At 39.4% G+C, this 21,495-nt stretch overlaps 2 protein-coding genes across 3 annotated transcripts; one reads left to right on the top strand and one right to left on the bottom strand.

Annotated features, from left to right (window-relative positions):
- Positions 1–12,576: 12,576 nt before the first annotated feature.
- RBM7 (RNA binding motif protein 7) lies at positions 12,577–20,127 on the bottom strand. 2 transcript variants are annotated; one of them, XM_069555105.1, is made up of 5 exons: positions 19,750–20,127; positions 18,708–18,870; positions 17,949–18,036; positions 14,922–15,003; positions 12,577–14,028 (listed from the first exon to the last, which is right to left on the bottom strand). In XM_069555105.1, exons 1-5 carry the CDS (start codon positions 19,843–19,845, stop codon positions 13,669–13,671), a joined length of 789 nt encoding a protein of 262 aa, XP_069411206.1. In that variant the 5' UTR covers positions 19,846–20,127; the 3' UTR covers positions 12,577–13,668. The 2 variants fall into 2 exon arrangements, with proteins under 2 accessions (XP_069411206.1, XP_069411207.1); XM_069555106.1 differs by having other exon boundaries at positions 18,708–18,895; positions 19,750–19,945.
- Positions 20,128–20,173: 46 nt separating this feature from the next.
- C15H11orf71 (chromosome 15 C11orf71 homolog) lies at positions 20,174–20,649 on the top strand. Its single transcript, XM_069555108.1, has one exon. The coding sequence runs from the start codon at positions 20,174–20,176 to the stop codon at positions 20,570–20,572; it is 399 nt and encodes a 132-aa protein (XP_069411209.1). The 3' UTR covers positions 20,573–20,649.
- Positions 20,650–21,495: the final 846 nt, after the last annotated feature.

The following is a 21,495-nucleotide window of genomic DNA, read 5'->3' as shown; positions in this document are numbered from 1 at the left end:
AATTATACAGTAGAACTGACCAATAGATTCAAGGGATTAGATCTGACAGACAGAGTGCCTGAAGAACTATGGACAGAGGTTTGTGAAATTGTACAGGAGGCAGTGATCAAGACCATCCCCAAGAAAAAGAAACACAAAGAGGCAAAATGGTTGTCTAACAAGGCCTTACATATAATTAATAATAGAAGAGAAGTGAAAGGCAAAGGATAAAAGGAAAGATACACCCATTTGAATGCAGAGTTCCAAAGAATAGCAAGGAGAGATAAGAAAGCCTCCCTCAGTGATCAATGCAAAGAAATCAAGGAAAGCGATAGAATGGGAAAAACTAGAGATCTCTTCAAGAAAATTAGAGATACCGAGGAAACATTTCATGCAAAGATGGGCACAATAAAGGACAGAAATGGCATGGACCTAACAGAAGCAGAAAATATTAAGAAGAGGTGGCAAGAATACACAGAAGAGCCACACTGAAAAGATCTTCATGACCCAGATAACCGCAATGATGTTATCACCCACCTAGAGCCAGACATCCTGGAATGCGAAGTCAAGAGGGCCTTAGGAAGCAATACTATGAACAAAACTAGTAGAGGTGATGGAATTCCAGCTGAGCTATTTCAGATCCTAAATGATGATGCTGTGAAAGTGCTGCACTCAATATGCCAGCAAATTTGGAAAAAATCAGCAGTGGCCAGTGGACTGGAAAATGTCAGTTTTCATACCAACCCCAAAGAAAGACAATGCCAAAAAAATGTTCAAATTATCCAACAATTGCACTCATCTCATACGCTACCAAAGTAATGCTCAAAATTCTCCAAGCCAGGCTTCAACAGTACGTGAACCATGAAATTCCAGATGTTCAAGCTGGATTTAGAAAAGCCAGAGGAACCAGAGATCAAATTGCCAACATCCGCTGGATCATCAAGAAAGCAAGAGAGTTCCAGAAAAATGTCTACTTCTGCTTTACTGACTACACTAAAGCCTTTGACCGTGTGGATCACAACAAACTGTGGAAAATTCTTCAAGAGATGGGAATATCAGACCACCTTACCTGTTTCCTGAGAAATCTGTATGCAAGTCAAGAAGCAACAGGTAGAAATGGACATGGAACAACAGACTGGTTCCGGATAGGGAAAGGAGTACATCAAGGCTGTATATTGTCACCCTGCTTATTTAACTTACATGCAGACTATATCATGTGAAATGCTGGACCAGATGAAGCACAAGCTAGAATCAAATGTTCCCAGAGAAATATCAATAACCTCAGATATGCAGATGACACCACTCCTATGGCAGAAAGCAAAGAAGAACTAAAGAACGTCCTGATGAAAGTGAAAAAGGAGAGTGAAAAAGTTGGCTTAAGACTCAACATTCAGAAAACTAAGATCATGGCATCTGGTCCCATCACCTCATGGCAAATAGGTGAGGAAACAATGGAAACAGTGAGAGACTATTTTGGGGGGCTCCAAAATCACTGCAGATGGGGACTGCAGCCGTGAAATCAACAGACTCTTGCTCCTTGAAAGAAAAGCTATGATCAGCTGAGACAGCATATTAAAAAGCAGAGACATAACTTTACCAACAAAGGTCCATCTAGTCAAAGCTATGGTTTTTCCAGTAGTCATGTATGGACGTGAGAGTTGGACTATAAAGAAAGTTTAGGGCTGCAGTATTGATGCTTTTGAACTGTGGTGTTGGAGAGGACTCTTGAGGTCCCTTGGACTGCAAAGAGATCAAACTATTCAATCCTAAAGAAAATAATCCCTGAATATTCATTGGAAGGACTGATACTGAAGCCGAAGCTCTAATACCTTCGTGACCTGAAGCAAAGAACTGACTCATTGGAAAAGACCCTGATGTTGGGAAATGCAGAAGACAGGAGGAGAAGGGGACAACAGAGGATGAGATGGTTAGATGGTATCACCGACTTGATGGACATGAGTTTGAGCAAGCTCTGGGAGTTGGTGATAGACAGGGAAGCCTGGCATGCTGCAGTCCATCAGGTCCCAAAGAGTCAGACACAACTGAGCACCTGAACTGAGCTGAAATAGAATCTAAACAACTGAAGTTGGTGGGGGGGGGGGGTGGTAATCAAGCCAAAAAATGCAGACCATTTAAGATGAAGAATGTTAAGTGCACTACATATCAAATCCCATGGATTAATTTACACTTCTAGTCAAGAGGGAGCAACAAGAATTAGATTTACATTTTTTGCCTGAAACAGTGCACAAATGAAATACAAAACAAGAAGATGGATATCAGGGGCAAAAGACAGAAATCCCTGATAAACAGGAAAGAAGTTGGGTAAGCTCTATGAGAGTCTCTTGGACTGCAAGGAGATCCAACCAGTCCATTCTGAAGGAGATCAGCCCTGGGATTTCTTTGGAAGGAATGATGCTAAAGCTGAAACTCCAGTACTTTGGCTACCTCGTACAAAGAGTTGACTCATTGGAAAAGATTCTGATGCTGAGAGAGATTGGGGGCAGGAAGAGAAGGGGATGACAGAGGATGAGATGGCTAGATGGCATCACTGACTCAATGGACGTGAGTCTGAGTGAACTCCAGTGGTTGGTGATGGACAGGGAGGCCTGGCGTGCTGCGATTCACGGGGTCACGAAGAGTCAGACTCAACTGAGCGACTGAACTGAACTGAACTGAACTGATGATGTCTGCAGCTTGCTGCCTTGAGAAGATTTTCAGGCTGCAGTGTGGTGATGGGGGTGGGGGGGCAGGCAGAGTTGGGCCAGTTCCCTGAGATGAGTGGATAAAGCTGAGGGTTCAGAGAAACTAAGGCCACTAGAATGTCCATTAGACAGTACTGAAGAAAATTAAGTTGTGCTGAGGGAACACTAGAGATCTGCAGAAAGTTTCCTCCAGTATTCATAGAGTACTGATCAACAATACAGGACTGACAAAAGTACCCAAGGCTGGGGAAAGAACTATCCCAAAGAATTAGAAATAATTCTACCCAACATTCACATAGGACTGAGAACAGTATCTGGTATCCCTGACCAGATGGAAAAGCTTCATAATTTATGAAGTAACTAGTAGAGTATGCAAAAGTGTCTTGCCACCGTAATGGGGTGAAGTAACCCTAGACTAAATATTTCTCAAACCCTGCCTAACAAATCTTAAAAGCAAGACCTAGAGGGATATAATTGTTAACAACTGTGTTGCAGAATAAAGCTCAAATATATTTACAGAAATATGAAATATCAAGCAAGCAACATGGTAAACTTCACAATGCTTAGCATTCTATCAAAATTACAAGGCAAGCAAAGAAGAGGGAAAATACATCCAATAAAGAGAACATGAATCAAAAGAAATCAGAATTAGCAGACAAGGACATTATAAATTTCTATAACTTTATTCCACATACTGAAAACTTTAAGTAAAATCAGTAAAGACCTATTTTTTAAAAGGTCCAAATCATGTGTTAATTAACTCCATGGGCTGTGGGGTGAGGGTTGGAATCCTTTCACAATTTGTGTGTATACATGATAAGATGAAGTGAAGTCACTCAGTTGTGTCCGACTCTTTGCAACCCCATGGATTGTAGTCTACCAGGCTCCTCCATCCATGGGATTTTCCAGGCAAGAGTACTGGAGAGGATTGCCATTATACATGATAACATGTGATCATATGCATGGGATATCTATCATATATATTTTATATATATATATGATATAATCATCAAGTTGTACACCTTAAATATCTTAAAGTTTTGTCATTTGTACCTCAATAAAGCTAAAAGAAAAAATAAAAATGAGAAAAATAAAAATCAAAATCAATTTCTAAAAAGAAAAACGTCAGTGTCTAAGATGAAGATTATATTGGAATTGTCAATTAGACACTGCAGAAAAAAAAAAAGATTAGTGAACTTGAAGACAGCAATAGAAACTATACAAAATGAAACACACAGAGAAAAAAATAATTTTAAAAATAAACAGCACATCAGTGAGCTAAGGGACTATATCAAGCAGCCTTATATAAATGTAATCAGCTTCCAAAAAAACAGGGATAAAAAGGTTGTTTTTTTTAATAGTAGTCAAAATTTTTCCAAATTTACTGAAAACTATAAACCCACAGATTCATGCAGCTCAATGAACCCCAGGAAAACAAACATGAAGAAACTAAAACATTGAAATGTGCTGTAATCAAATGGCTCAACATCAGCTAGAGAAAAATGATACATATATGACAGCAAATTTTTTATAGGAAAAACGCAAGAGAACATTTAAAAAATACAAGAATGCTTCATTTTACTGCACTTCACTTAATTGCCCTTCACAGACACTGCATTTTGGTTTTTTTTTTTTACAAACAGAAGGCTTTTGGCAACCCTGTGTCAATCAAGTCTACGGGTACCATTTTTCCAACAGTTGCTCACTTCATGTCTCTGTGTCAAATTTTGGTGATTCTTACAATATTTCAAACTTTTAAGTTGTTATCATATTTGTTATGGTGATCTCTAATCAGTGATCTTTAATGCTAGCATTGTAATTGTTTGGGGTGCCACAAATTGTACCCATATAAAATGGCAAACTTAGTCGATAAATGTGTGTGCTCCAAATGCTCCACTTTCCTGCCACTCCCCAGACCCTCTCTTCCCTCCTCAGGCCTCCTTATTTCCAAGACATAATAATACTTAAATCAGGCCAATTAATAACTCTACAATGACCCCAAAGTGTACAAGAGAAAGAAGAATCAAACATCTCTCATCTTAGATCAAGAGCTAGAAATGATTAAGTGTAGTGAGGAAGGAACCTGTAGGGCTGACACAGGCTTAAAGTAAGGCCTCTTGCACCAAACAGTTAAACAAACTGTGAATACAAAGGAAAAGTTCTTGAAGGATATTAAAAGTGCTCCTCCAGTGAATACATGAATGATAAGAAAGAGAAACAGCCTTATTGCTGATGTGGAGAAAGTTTTAGGATAAAACTTTAGTTTACGAAAGTCTGCATAGATCAAATCAACCACGGCATTCCTTTGGGACAAAAGAGCAAGGCCCTAACTGTCTTCAAATCTGTGAAGACTAAGAGAAGTGAGGAAAGTATGAAGTCAGTAGAGGTTGCTTTCTGAGGCTTAAAGAAAGAAGCTGTCTCCATAGCACAAAATTCCAAGGTGAAGCAGTCAGTGTTGATATGGAAGCTACAGCAAGATATCCAGAGGATCTAGCTAGGTTAATTAATGAAAGTGTCTTTGTGAAACAACAGATTTTCAGCGTAGATGAAACAGCCTTATATTGGGAGAAGATGCCATTTAGGACTCTCATAACTAGAGAGAAGTCAATGCCTGGCTTTGAAACTTCAAAACACAGGCTGACTCTCTTGTTAGGGCATAATGCAGTTGGTGACCTGAAATTGAAGCCAATGCTTATCTACCATTGTGGAAATCCTAAGAGTCTTAAGAATTAATTATTCTAAATATACTCTGTCTATGCTCTATAAATGGGACAACCAGGCCTAGACAATGGCTCACCTATTTATAACATGGCTTACTAAATAGTTTAACCCTACTGTGACCTGTTGTTCAGGTAAAAAAGATTTCTTTCACAATGTTACTGCTCGTTGACAATACAACTGGTCACCCAAGAGCTCTGATAGAGAGACAACACTAATGTTGTTTTCATGCCTGCTAACACATCCATTCTGCAACTCATGGATCAAGGAGTAATTTCAACTTTCAAGTCTTATTATTTAAAAAATACATTTCAGGGGCTTCCCTGGTGACCCAGCAGTAAAGAGTCACCTGCCAATGCAGGACACACTGGTTTGACCCCTGGTCTGGGAAGATCCCACATACCGCAGAGCAACTAGGCCTGTGCGCCACTAACGAACCCATGCTCTGCGGCCCAGGAGCCACCAATGCTGATGCCTGCACACCTGAAGCCTGTGCCCTGCAACAGGAGAAGCCACCACTATAAGAAGCATGTGCTCTGCAACTAGACAGCAGCCCTCTCTCAACTTAGAGAAAAAGCCCACACGGCAGTGAAGACCCAGCACAGACAAAAATAAATAAAATACATAAGGTTTCAGCTATCCTAGATACCATGATTCCTCTGATGGGGTCTGGGCAAAGTAAACTGAACACTTAGAAAAGTTTCACCATTCTAGATGCCATTCAGAACATTCATGATACAGGGGAAGAGGTCAAAATATCAACATTAACAGGAGTTTGGAAAAAAACTGATTTCAACTTGAATGAGTGAGGGGTTCAAAGCTTCAGTGGTATCTGCAGCTGTGGTAGAAACAGCAAGAGAATTAGAAATAGAAGTGGAACCTAGAGATGTGATTAAATTGGTGTGATCTCATAATAAAACTTCCACAGATGGGAGATGCTTCTTATGGATAAGCAAAGAAAGTGGTTCTTGACACGAAATCTACTACTGGTGAAGACTGTTAAAATGACAGACAGAGGATGTAAAATATGCCGTAAACCTATTTGATAAAGCAGGAGCAGGGTTTCAAAGGATTGGCTCCAGTTTTGGAAAAAATTCTACACTGGGTAAAAGTGCTATCAAACAGCACTGCACATTGGAGAGAAATTGTTCATGAAAAGAAGAGTCAATCACTGTAGCAAACTTCGTTGTTGCTTCTTTTTGGGAATTGCCACAGCCATTCCAACTTGTAGCAACCACCACCTTGATCAGTCAGCAGTCATCAACACTAAAGGAAGACCCTCTACCTGCAAAAAGATTATAACTTGATAAGGGCTCAGATGATTAGCATTTTTTAGTAATAAAAGATTTTTTAATTAAGGTGTATACATTGGGTTTTTTTTTAGACATAATGCTATTAACCACTTAATACAATACAGTATAATGTAAATAAAACTTTTGCATGTACTGGGAAACCAAAAATTTATGACTCACTTACTATAATATTTAGTTTTTAGTGGTAATTTGGAAGCGAACCCACAGTATCTCCAAGATACGCCTACATTAAAGGGGAAAGAAAACTGTTAACTTAGAATTCTAACCAAATTATATTTCAAAAGCAAAGGTGAAAAAGACTTCTTCAGTCATAGAAAAGCTAAAAGAGTTCATCACCAACAAGATTGCACTGTTCAGTTCAGTTCAGTTGCTCAGTCATGCCCGACTTTTTGCAACCCCATGAATCGCAGCACGCCAGGCCTCCCTGTCCATCACCAACTCCAGGGATTTACCCAAACTCATGTCCATCGAATCAGTGATGCCATCCAGCCATCTCATCCTCTGTCATCCCCTTCTCCTCCTACCCCCAATCCCTCCCAGCATCAGGGTCTTTTCCAGTGAGTCAACTCTTCGCATGAGGTGGCCAAAGTATTGGAGTTTCATCTTCAGCATCATTCCTCCCAATGAACACCCAGGACTGATCCCCTTTAGAATGGACTGTTGGATCTCCTTGCAGTCCAAGGGACTCTCAAGAGTCTTCTCCAACACCGCAGTTCAAAAGCATCAGTTCGTTAGTGCTCAGCCTTCTTCACAGTCCAACTCTCACATCCATACATGACCACTGGGAAAACCATAGCCTTGACAAGATGGACATTTGTTGACAAAGTAACGTCTCTGCTTTTGAACATACTTTCTAGGTTGGTCATAACTTTTCTTCCAAGGAGTAAGCATGTTTTAATTTCATGGTTGCAATCACCATCTGCAGTGATTTCGGAGCCCCAAAAAATAAAGTCTGACACTGTTTCCACTGTTTCCCCATCTATTTCCCATGAAGTGATGGGACCAGATGCCATGATCTTCATTTTCTGAATGTTGAGCTTTAAGCCAACTTTTTCACTCTCCTCTTTCACTTTCATCAAGAGACTTTTGAGTTCCTCTTCACTTTCTGCCATAAGGGTGGTGTCATCTGCATATCTGAGGTTATGATATTTCTCCCAGCAATCTTGATTCCAGCTTGTGTTTCTTCCAGTCCAGCGTTTCTCATGATGTACTCTGCATAGAAGTTAAATAAGCAGGGTGACAATATACAGCCTTGACGTACTCCTTTTCCTATTTGGAACCAGTCTGTTGTTCCATGTCCAGTTCTGACTGTTGCTTCCTGACCTGCATATAGGTTTCTCAAGAGGCGGGTTAGGTGGTCTGGTATTCCCATCTGTTTCAGAATTTTACAGTTTATTGTGATCCACACAAAGGTGGCTTCCCTGGTGGCTCACCGGTAAAGCATCTGCCTACAATGCAGGAGACCTGGGTTCCATCCCTGGGTCGGAAAGATCCCCTGGAGAAGGAAATGGCAACCTACTCCAGTACTCTTCCCATGGATGGAAGGCTACAGTCCATGGGGTTGCAAAGAGCCTGACACGACTGAGTGACTTCACCTCACCTCACAGTCAAAGGCTTTGCATTGTCAATAAAGCAGAACTAGATGTTTTTTTGGAACTCTCTTGCTTTTTCCATGATCCAGTAGATGTTGGCAATTTGATCTCTGGTTCCTCTGCCTTTTCTAAATCCAGCTTGAACATCTGGAAGTTCATGGTCCACGTATTGCTGAAGGCTGGCTTGGAGAATTTTGAGCATTACTTTACTAGCATGAGATGAGTGCAATTGTGTGGTAGCTTGAGCATTCTTTGGCATTGCCTTTCTTTGGGATTGGCATGAAAACTCACCTTTTCCAGTCCTGTGGCCACTGCTGAGTTTTCCAAATTTGCTGGCATATTGAGTGCAGCACTTTCACAGCATCATCTTTCAGGATTTGAAATAGCTCAACTGGAATTCCATCACCTCCACTAGCTTTGTTTGTAGTGATGCTTTCTAAGGCCCACTTGACTTCACATTCCAGGATGTCTGACTCAGGTGAGTGATCATACCATCGTGATTATCTGGGTCGTGAAGATCTCTTTTGTACAGTTCTTCTGCGTATTCTTGCCACCTCTTCTTAATATCTTCTGCTTCTGTTAGGTCCAGACCATTTCTGACCTTTATCAAGCCCATCTTTGCATGAAATGTTCCCTTGGTATCTCTAATTTTTTTAAAGAGATCTCTAGTTTTTCCTATTCTGTTGTTTTCCTCTATTTCTTTGCATTGATTGCTGAGGAAGGCTTTCTTATCTCTCCTTGCTATTCTCTGGAACTACATCTTCTTAAAAGAAAATCTATTTAAAATAATGACAGCAATGACAACAAAGAACCCAAAACAACAAATAAAACCAATTAAGTGTAGGGTATATATATATATGTGTGTGTGTGTGTGCATGTACATGTGTGTGTGTTAGCTGCTCAGTCATGTTCAACTCTTCAACTCTTCGCAACCCCAAGAACTGCCACCAGGCTGCTCTGTTCATGAAATTCTCCTGGCAACAATACTGGAATAGGTTGCCATTTCCTTCTCTAGGAGATCTTCCTAACCAAGGGATCAAACCCAGATCTCCCACATTGCAGGCAGATTCTTCACCGTCTGAGCCATCAGGGAAGCCCCACAGGTGTATACACGTGCACAAATGTGAAATGGATAGCAGCAAAAGTCTCTAGCAAGCCTGAACAGAGGGTGGGAAGGACGTAAAATATTACTATAATAGGAGCTAAAACTGGACTATAAATTGAAAACAAAGTTTACAAAAATTCTAATACTCTATATCCATTAATTTGGAAAGACGGAGAAAATGTTATTTTTAATGAAAATATAAATTATCCAAACTAACATTTGGGAAAGTAGAAAATCTAAATAGATCAATAACCACAAAAGACACTGAGAAGTAAACTGTTTACTTCCAAGACTCAGATAATTTTAATATCGGGGTTTAACTAGTTCTAAAGAAACAGGCAATTCTCATATTATTCAATTTTTTTCCAGGGCAAGGAAAAAATAAGCTTACTAATTCATTCTATGAAACCAGCAGGATCATAATTCTAAAACCAAACTAAGAATTATTTTAAGAAATCTCATGACTATAGATCCAATAACTTAAAATTTTGAAAAACAACATTCTGGAGTGTATTAAAGGCACAGTATATTGTGATACAGTTTTTAAAATAGGATACAATGATGGTTCAGGGTTAGGAAATCTATACCAGAGAAGTTTTTGATGTTGAAGTCTCCCTCTGGTCTTCAATTATTTGAGCAATGTTCTTTATTCATTCATCAAAAATTTACCGTGCATTGTATATATGCCAGGCACTGGATACTGGGCATTCAATGGTGAAAATATGAGGTCCTAGCCTTCATGGAGATGTCTGCTGCTGCTGCTGCTGCTGCTGCTGCTGCTAAGTCCGTTCAGTCGTGTCTGACTCTGTGTGACCCCGTAGATGTCAGCCCACCAGGCTCCCCCGTCCCTAGGATTCTCCAGGCAAGAACACCAGAGTGGGTTGCCATTTCCTTCTCCAATGCATGAAAGTGAAAAGTGAAAGTGAAGTCGCTCAGTCATGTCTGACTCTTAGTGATCCTGTGGACTGCAGCCTACCGTACTCCTCCGTCCATGGGAGTTTCCAGGCAAGAGTACTGGAGTGGGGTGCCATCGCCTTCTCCGTCATGGAGATGTCTAGTGAGATACAAATAAAAAGAAAATTTTAATACAATGTAAAGTCTATTATAAAAGAAATGCAGGGTACTATGGGAACACATAAATTGGTATGTAAATTTTAGGGTGCTGTTAGAACATCCCTGTTAACTGTCTATTCTAGGATGGTGGCAGTGGATACAGAGGCAAAGGCCCTACACAACACAGAGTGGTATAAAATTTTCTGACGGCTGATTGGATGGAGGAGGGTGGAGTCAAAAGATTCTTTGGGGGGAATCTTAAGGTGTTCAGATTAATGTATTAATTTATACATGTTATGCATAAAAGGGTAAAATAAGGGCCAAGTTTGAAAAATACTGTTACGTATAAACATTACTGCAGCACGTTTTATGGCACTGTTCTGTCACTATGAAAAAGTCAGTGTTAGTATATGATGTTTATGAAACACTGGACTACAGAACCCTGTTGTTTTGTAGAACAACGTATGAGAGTAGTTTCATGGAACACACACTCTGGGAGAAATTGCTCTCCATAAAAACGATTTCTTCCTTTCTGCTTCTGCAACTCTCAACATCTCAGTGCACAGTCTCACCAACTATATTCAATTCTTTATGGCTGTCTTCTATCCCTTTACACCAGGGTTCCCAACCTCCTGGATATAATGCCTGATCATCTGAGGTGGAGCTGATGTATTAATAATGTACACAGTAAATGTGATGGACTTGAATCATCCTAAAACCATCCCCCCTACCTTCTCCAGTCTATGGAGAAATTGTATTTCATGATACCAGTCCCTGGGGTCAAAAAGGTTAGGAACCACTGTCATACACAGCACATGTATTTAGTTAGGTTACTTTCAACTGGGTGAAGCTGAAGAGAAAAAAGATGCCCTGGGACCTCATAAGGGGGCTTCCCCGGTGGCTCAGTGGGTAAAGCGTCTGCCCACAATGCGGGAGACCTGGGTTCGATCCCTGGGTCGGGAAGATCCCCTGGAGAAGGAAATGGTAACCCACTCTAGTACTCTTGCCTGGAAAATCCCATGGACTGAGAAGCCTGGTAGGCTACAGTCAATGGGGTCGCAAAGAGTCGGACACAACTGAGCAACTTTCCCTTCCCTTTCCCTTCATAAGGGGTGTCCCAAAAATATTAAAAGAAAAATTTAATTCTGAACCAGTGACTGGTAAATCAATATGAAGGGATCTGACCCACAGGTAAGTCACAATATAGTATTAATCTGTTACTATCTACAAATGCTAATAAATAAATTTCCATATAGGTAAGACAACAGAAAATAACAGGTTCATTAGAGATAGTGACCTGGAGAATTCAATGGACTGTACAGTCCATGGGGGGTCACAGTCAGACACGACTGAGCAACTTTCACTTTCATTAAAGACTTCTATTTTATTTTTTAATTGAAGGAAAATAGCTTTACAGAATTTTGTTGTTTTCTGTAAAACCTCAGCATGAATCAGCCATGAAGTGAAGTCACTCAGTCATGTCCAACTCTTCGAGACCCCATCAAGTTCCTCCATCCATGGGATTTTCCAAGCAAGAGTACTAGAGTGGGGTGCCATTTCCTTCTCCAGAGGATCTTCCTCACCCAGGGATCAAACCTGGGTCTCCCGCATTGTAGGCAGACGCTTTACCAGAACTGCTTTGTTGTTGTTCAGTTGCTAAATTGTCTGACTCCTCTGTTACCCCATGGACCGTAGCCTGCCCGACTCCCCTGTCCATGGGATTTCCCAGACAAGAATAATGGAGTGGGTTGCCTTTTCTTCTCAAGAACTGCTTAGAAGGACAGAAATTTCTGATCTTAATGTTCTCTGTGCTAGTAACTGGATGGCTTCACATACCTAGGCTCAGAAAAGCTGTGCATATTTAAAAACAGAGAAAATCAAATGTACAAATTCCTAGATACCAGGGAGAGTAACCAAATTAGTTTACAGTGCTCAGAAACATAAACCATGTGTTATTGAAAATCTGATTCTAAAATATTAAGTTTGGTATGTTCAAAGGTATATTTCAGGATACTCTAAAAACTGACACTTTTAACACCAGGCAGTCACTGAATAAAAGCATGTTGCTAGTTTGTGTGCAGTGTCCCTTAGTGATGTCAAAAAAAAAGACATTCTTTCATTTTGTTTTCAATATATTAAAAAGCAACATAGTACAAATGCTGTAGTTAATATTAAAAAGGACTCAAATTTTACAAGGAATTAATTTTTTATAAACAAGTTCTACAATGAAAGGGAAACAGCATCTTGATACATAAAAGTATTGTTAAACAAGATTTAAAAATTTTTAAATCAGAAAATGTTTCAGACTAAATTCTTTCAAATTCAAACCAAAAAAAAAGCAACCTGTACAGTCTCCATAATAAAATGTGTCCCTATACACTTGTCCTGGATACAATGTTAAAATTTTCAAAGTTTGAGTCATAGAGGCAGTACTTTAAAAAGCACATTTTCAGTTAAACATTTTACTATTTATCTGCCTATGCATTTATGTTTTTGTTCTTCCAGAAATAGGGGATTTATATTAACACTGTATTTTTACTGTAAAAAACTACATTTAGTGATATTTAACTTCCTGAGTGGCTTCAGTCATACATCGATTTAATGAGCAAATTCTAAAATTTTACAATGAAATAGCATGTGTAGATGTCAAGACCATGTCACAGAACTTACACTTAAGTTCTCTGAGAAGTTAAATATGGTTTATCCCCAAACTTTTATCAAAATGCTTTCTCATATGTTAGTAAAATGAATCACTGAAGTTAAACATTTTCTTATTAACAAAATACTGAGTCAATTCTGACTATCAACTTGAATATTTTTCATTATATACACGAAAAATCTGATTCACCAACAAGAAGCTTCTTGCAATACAAAAAAATAATTAAAATATTTTCTTCATAATACAACTAATCCATATAATACATCCTTTACTCAATCGTCTAAAATGATTAGGAATTGCGGCACTTTCTTCTGCATAAAACCCTTTCCTCTTTTTAAAACCCTGAGGTGAAAGGCTATGAATATAATAAAACTAGAACCACAATTCTTCTCATGTCTGTATTGAATTGCTATTGGGTTTTAAAATTTTTACAAAGAAATGTGGCAACTTGAAAAGCCGCTCTATAGTTTTTTAAGAAAACATTCTCAGAAACAACTTAACAAAAAGGGACCTAAAATGACCCTATGAGAAATCCTTATAACACTTGTTAGTGTCGAGATGAGCGCCATTTTCCATTTCTACCACTGTCTCTTCTGTTATCATAGTCATGGCTCCAGCCATCGTGATTCCTGTCTTCATAGAAAAAATCATCTCTGTTTCCTCTGTAATGATGGTCAGACACATCACTGTAACGCTGTTCACGGCTGTAATGTCTATCCATCACATAGGGATGAGAATTCAGTCTGACTTTTCTCTGTGATGATGGTGTATCTTGGCGCCACTGGGAGCTTGAAGACTGGTTAAAAGTATGATTATGTGACTGAACTGATGGGGAAAATCCTGACTGATCCAGATGTGGAGAACCAAATTTCCCTCCATATGACATCTGTCTCAAAACACTGTTCATCTGAGCAAAGAGAAAAAGAAAATGTTAAGCACAAATATTTCTAGGTATCAAAGGCAACAGATATCTAGCCCATGGTTAAACACAATAATGGAAAAGCAAAATCATTCTTGCCTATCTGAATTTTAAGTTAAACACAACTAAAAATAGTAGAAATAGTGAGTGAAATGGACTAGTAAGGAGAAAAAGAGAGATAAGTACTAAATGACTAGATCACTGGTTCTCAAATTCTGCCTATGGGAAGATATTAGGCAATGATGATTTTTTTTTCTAATGGTTTATAGCAAAATGAAAAAAAATATGTTTATAAAAGCTCATATCCCTTTATACTAATTTCTCAATTTTATTTCACTCTTGTATTTTATTCTGCAGACTGTGAAATACACAAGTCTAGGTACCATGAGCCAAGATTGTGATTTGGGCAAAGAAACTAAAAAGAAAGAAATGTGAGAAAAAGAAAAAAATGAAAGATTTGGAGACCGATCAAAGACAAAAAGAAAACAGCAAAGATATCTAAGATTTTATTACTGGTGATATTATTACAGAAAAAAATGGAAAGTTCACAAGGAAGGGGATCTAGAAGATGCCAGTATATTAAGGTATTAAGTATTAAAGACAGTATATGATAGAAATTACTCAGCATAGGTTACAAGAACATCAGAGAATATGAGTTTCCAATACTTGCAACACACACACTAACAATGGTTAAAGAAAAATACAAATGTGAGCAGCACTCTTCTATTCATCTTTGATCTTATAAATATGTATTTCAGCCAAGTGGAAACTGAAATCTACAAAGACCATGCCAGTCTAACTAAAATTTAAGAAGTTAAAATAGAATTTTAACTGAGTATAATTTTTCTTTTTTAGCAACTCAAGGTAAATAATCAGCTTACCACTGCTTGTCTCTGAAAATTTTCTGAAGATGAGAAAGATCTTTGAATTGTCTGTGCTGATGGAGTCATGTTATCCACCGTCCTTTCATGAAAAGTAAAAAATAAGAAAACATATAATACTTATAATATTATATAACATAATATTATATAATCATTCATATAATCATTCATTCAACAAATAAACATGACAATCATGAGTAAGACCCAATCTTCAAAGATGGGAATCAATAAGCCCAACAAGGTATCTGCTCTCAAGGAGCCAGGGGTAAGGATTCAGACAATAAGAGAATCTCACATGGTTATAAAGACATATAATATACAACTATATAAGTTGAAGTGACAGAGAAGGGATTCTATTTTAGCCTGACTGGTCAGGAATGGCCCTTCTAAAAAGGCAATATCTGAAGTGAGAGCTGAACAAGATTGCCTGAAGACAATACATTCCAGCTGAGGGAAGGACTAGCAGTGGAGAGCAAACTATAGTCTGTGGGCCAAACCCAGTTTGTGCAAAGCTTGACTGGAACACAGCCAAGCTCTTTTGTTTTTGTGTAGTGCTACAATGGCAGAAGAAACTAGTTCTTTATAGAAAAAAAAAAAAAAAAAAACACCTGTCAATTTACAGGAAAAAATTCCCTGGGCCACTAGTGCAAAGGCCTAGACTGAGCACTAAAATGAAAAGGATTTGATCAATTAGACATAATAGGTGAGGGAATCAGAAGAAATAAGGGATAAAATCTAGGGCTATACCCTGGTGGTCCAATGGTTAGAACTCCACACTCTCACTGCCGAGGGCCTGGGTTCGATCCCTGGGTTGGGAAGATACCCTGGAGAAGGGACCACCACGCACTCCAGTATTCTTGCCTGGAGAATTTCATGGACAGAGAAGCCTGGTAGGCTATAGTCCATTGGGTTACAAAGAGTCAGACATGACTGACTGACTTTCAAAGAAAAAAATTACTGAGACAAGAACAGTAATAGGCTTTGGGGAATAAGGAATTCTATAACATAAAGAGAATATTAATCTAAAGGATTTAAACCTTATTCCTCACTTCCTAAAGAGGTAACTTGCTCTACAGAAAAGCTCAGAAAAGATTTTCATTTTATTTTAAAATACACCATTGGAATCAAACCACCAATTGATTTATCTTATAGTTGAGATCTTTTTATTTAGGGTTCTTTTTTCTTACTTTTCTAAAGCAGAACTGATTTTACTTATACTCTACAAAGAAAGCTATTTACACATTCGTCCATTCATTCATTCCACTGAGCACGTGGGATCTCAGGTCCTTGATCAGGAATCAAACCCATGCCCGCTGCAGTGTAAGGGCAAAGTCTTAACCACTGGACCACCAGGGAAGTCTCATCTTTTGTTTTCTTAAATCATATTATGTGTCTGCATGCCAAGGGGGTAAAAAGTATAATTTTACTTGTAGAGAGTATAAAAATCAGGTATACACTAAGACTTGATTATAACTATTTACTTATGTATTTTTTCCCCCCAAGAATTTCTAAGATGGGTTAAAAACTTTTTTCCCCCTCCACCTAAGATAACTTACAAGTTTCTATCATAGTGGTTAGAGATGCTTCAAATTCCAACTGTACTGAAAAGCATTTAAACACAATTTCAGCTGGCAAGAAGAGCATACCCTTCCAGATTACTGCTTTCTTAGAATTTCACCTTCCAGACTCTTCATATTCATTCACCCACTTCTCTTCAGCTCCTGGCACCACCTTAATCCAAACTATCAACTCAACCGCAACAGCTTCCTTGCTTCTAATACCAATACTTTGCTACCAACGGATTCCTAATTGGTCTGTTTTCACCCTTGTCTCCTTCAATCCACTCTCTCCCAGTGCACCCAAGTAACTCACTAAAATACAAACCTGCTCCTTTTACTATCCTACCAAAAATGTTTCAATGTCTTCCTACTGTTCTTAAGGTGAAATTCCAAAATCCTAATTATGACATAAAAGAAATACCCTATGCCATCTGGCCTCTGTTTACTCTGACAAGATCACCTACTACTCTCCATTTTTCATTCATTATGATCTAGGTACACTGGCCTCTCTCAGATCCTCATTCACTTATCTCTCCTTATTAAAATTTTCTAAACTCTTTCTACTCATATCATGGTGGGTGTGCTCAATCACACTGCCTGGGTTTGAAAACAACCTCAATGCTTATGAGCAGTTCACATTTGAGCAAGTTAACCTCCAACCCTCATTTTCTTCATACATAAGGTAGAGATAATTCTTACCTCATAAGACTGCTGTGAGGGATAAATGAGATCATAAATACAAAGGACTTGGTGACAAATCTGACAGGGACAGGATTTTTTAACTCTTTCTTGAGTGAAGCACATTACGATTGATAAATTGCTCTAAGGACATACCAGGAAAAAACCATCCCTAGTAAAAAATTAGCCTCCCCAAAGAAAACTATTTAAGTGGATACAAATACGGTACCTTTTCTAATCCTTAGTAACTAAAAGGGATTTTAGAGATCATCCAAATCAACTCTTTTTCCTTACAAATGGAAAAATAGGGCCACAGACTAGCTCAAGATTACATAATTATTAAGAGACATATTTAGAATCCACCTTTATGAACTCCTAGTCTGTTTACTAATAGGTATTTTTAATCTGCAAGTAACAACCAATTAGTGGTCATAGAACTAAGGTGAATTTAAAAAAATAAAACAGAAAACAGAGGGTAGTACAAATAGCAAGGGCTAAGTAATGTTTTGAGAAATTCTGTGTCAGTATATACATGTATGTGGGTTTGGGTATATGTCTTTACAATGAACATAGTTACACATGTATTTATTTTAAGGGAACTATATACAATGGGCCAACAGTTCCCTTAGAATAGATACTATGTGTAACTATAATCCAAAATAGCAAATACAGCAGCAGAAAAAAGAGGTAGGAGCATAATGAAGGAAGCCAATCACTCATGTGTTTTTTGAGATCACAACCTAAAAAAAATTCCTGATAGATGATTTTTAAAATAGGTGCAAAATATTACCTGCTAGGAGATGTGGAAGTAGGGCTTGAATTTCCAACATGATGCTGGGAATATGACAAACTGACCTCCTGTGAGGCATGGCTACTTCCTAAATGAAACAATTTGAGAAATTCTTATTGTTAGAAAGTTTAATTTGAAATTTTGTATTCCTCAGCCCAATCATTCCAAAATAGGTAGACATAACTTAAGGTGAAAACCTCAAATTTCAGTAAATCGCTTTATAGTTCATCAGAGTGAAAACTAAGTGTTTAATACCAGATATATTTAAAACAAAGGGTTAGAAATAAGGTACTACCCAATGTACAACAGACAATGTATAAATACCCAATTTGGCCATAGTACTCTGATCCCCACACTAAATTGGAAAACTGAATACAAGGAAAGTTTCATCCTCACATGATCACGCATCAAAATTTGTAAAAGTAAATTACAAAGCAGTCAGAAAGACTTTCAGGAAATAATCTTGGTGCTTTTAGAACATGAAACCAAAATCAGTCATTCTAACAATGAAGGTTTATGTTCTTTTCACCAACTCAAATCGAAATTTTAACTCTCTTGAAAATTACCACTTTCAAAATCCATACTGTCAATGTTACCCATTTTTAGCAATATATAGTTTACTATTTATAAAGCTTAAAGCATTTTCACCCAAAAAGATGTTCTCAAAAAAAGAGGTTCTCTAAAACTGAATAACAAAATTAAAAACAAAAAACAAAGCAGTGAACAATCTCTCTCTCCAAATCATCAGTAAATAGTTACCTGCTCTAAACTGAATCTTGATAGGCCTTCCAAAAAGTTTGATTCCATTAAGCAGATTCATGGCGTAAGGAACAGATACTTCATGTTTGAAGTTCACAAACGCAAACTGCTTCGGTTTACCATCCTTGTCTTTTGGAATTTTCACTTTAATTACTGGACCAGCCTACAGACACAAGTGTTCAGAATTTCTGTAAGGCAGTTTCAGGAAATATTCAAATGTCACAAAGTTTATAATGTAACCATGGACTCTTAAAAAACGGATACACACGGATTTCCCTCACGGTTAAAGAGCCTATAGACATGACTGAAAATTAGGTTAACTTACTTCGGGGGAGGGAGCCCATAAGGAACTGGAAACCCAATCACTGAATTTACGCTTCACTGTCCTTTATGACTTTAACGTCTCGGCCAACACCCATCGTTTTCCCACTTTGTGGAAATTAACGTTTATCAAGAGCAAGTTTTCTTGGACTAAAAGTTCACTTTTGCATTGATCAATCAAACCATTACCAGCTGTTGGAGGGTACTGGAGGGAACAAGTTTAACACGTTTTAATACAGATCTTAATACAGAGACACTAAATGCCGCTTTCCTACGGAGTCTGAGCTTTTTCTACGGAGTCTTTTCTTATGTCTGTCTTTGCAGCAACTTCGTAAGAAACTTAAGTGTAAAATGGATACTGACAAATAAATTGAAATAAAATTTACAAGCAGAAGATGAGAAAAGGAGGAAAAGTACAGCTTAACGAAGGACCCACACGTTTGGGGCCCCTTAAAGAGCCTGAATCTTTACCACAGGAATGCCCGATTGAGAACCCACCAGCACCTTTAGTCTTCACTTTGGCCTGAATTAGGGTTTTTCTCAGAAAGCCACACGCAGCGAGCGCCTCCCTTTCTAAGCGTGACCCCCGCCTCCAGCCCGCCCACCTGTCAGGGTGCCGGGACGCACCGTCCCGCTTCCGCCAAGAAAACGCGGATCGCCGTTGGGCCGGACCCTAGGCGGGCCGGAAAACGAAAAGAAGAGGCTTATCCCAACCGCTTACCTGGTGGAAAAGCTCGAAGAGGAGTTCCTCTGTCACTTTCGTTTCAAGGTTGCCCACAAAGAGAGTGCGATCCGCTTCGGCTGCCGCCGCCCCCATCTCAGCGTCGCCCCCTCCCGAAAAAGGCCGAAGGGTCGCCGCCGACGCACGCACTGCGCACTCTCAGAAACCCCACGTCCTCGCGCACCCAGGCGTCACCGACGTAAACGTCAATCACGCCGGCTCTCCGCGGCGTTGACGTGCGCTGACGGACTGCGCATGCTCCGAGGAGAGGGCTCGGGAAGGCTCCTGGTTGCCGCTGCTGTAGTGATGGCTTCCAACGAAGTTGGTCTCCGCTGTCGGGATCCGCTGAACTGATCTGCGGAGTCGCGAAGGGCCTACCTTGACCGAGAGTCGTAAGATCAGATACTACGGGCAGTATTTGAAGATGGCGCAGAACTCTGTGTCCCTGTCCGCCGGCGATCGAAGGAGTCGGGTGGCTTACCTTAGCTCTTCCCATGGTGACCTCAGCTCGTCGGCCTTAGCGTTGGCGATGGTCTCCGGAGACAGCTTCCTCGTTACCAGGCCCGAAGCGATTCTTCCAGAACCTGTTCCTCGATCCTCCGTGCGGCTGAACTTCCGGACCGAGAGCCGTCGGGCGCCTGGTGGCGGCCGAAGCCCGACCCGCTTTAACGAGGGAAGGGAACTGGAGGCGCGGAGCCGAAGCCGCCAGGCCAGATTCTCACCTTACCCTGGCCCTGCGGTGAAACTCGACCTTCTAAGAAGTGTCCTGCAACAGCGTCTGGTGGCACTTGGAGGAGTTATCGTAGCCCGTCTTTCAGCTTAAAACCAATACCTTCCTCGGCCCTTCAATTAGCGTGTAAACAAGGCCTCTCTCTAAAATACATTCTTGGTGCAACCGAAGTCTTTTTAGAGGGGCGTCTTTTCTGTAGCCTAGCCCAAAAGAAAATGTTTGCAGTTAAAATTTGAGTCACACGGTTTAAATAGCCATGATGATTAGGTTAGAAGGGAGGAGGAGCGGAGATTTTATTGAGGTGGTCACAAAGCTGAGCTGATTGGATCGTCCTTCCCAGAGGTCAATAGTCCCTTCATCCTCCCAACAAAGAACCACATTTTTCTCGCTTTCCATAAGTCTTAGAATCCCTGGCAGATTCTCTTGCCTTGAGACCTGTAATTCCGAGCTTCGTTAACTGCCTACCTTTCCACCTCAGGCTAATATTACCTTTACTTCTGTTGGTTCATTACTGGCATAACCTCCCACCCATGGTCCAACACTTAATCCTATCATTTTGCCCCTTACACTTCTTCCATTCCCTTCCTTCATCTTTTCTTAAGGAATGTCCATAAACTTCAGTCTCTACTACACTAAAGCAACAAAAGCAAAACCTAAACTTCCCTGCTCCTTCAAATTTTTAAGCGGATTTACGTTTCTTTATTTGCCAAAGTTTCCAAATTAATTTTTACACTATGTCATTTTATTGCTCACAGTCAATCCCAGCTTCCTTAATCTGAATCTTGTTCCCAAATAGGCAAAAATTGGAAACCTTCATCTTACAATCTACTACTGTTAGGAAGCTGATCGTGTATTCACTCTAGCATCTTCCTTGAACTTTCCTGTTGTCTTTCCCATTCAGACATTAAATTATATTTGAAGATCCTCCCAGTGCTAAGCACTTTGGATGAACTTTTCCTAGCCCTGCTAACAAGGAGATCAACTATACTTTGGATTTAGTGGCTAACAAATCACCA

Source organism: Ovis canadensis, chromosome 15 (genome assembly GCF_042477335.2).
Source record: "Ovis canadensis isolate MfBH-ARS-UI-01 breed Bighorn chromosome 15, ARS-UI_OviCan_v2, whole genome shotgun sequence".
Lineage (NCBI taxonomy): Eukaryota > Metazoa > Chordata > Mammalia > Artiodactyla > Bovidae > Ovis > Ovis canadensis.
Note: the sequence above shows the minus strand (reverse complement) of the source record. Positions and strands in the feature narration are given on the sequence as shown.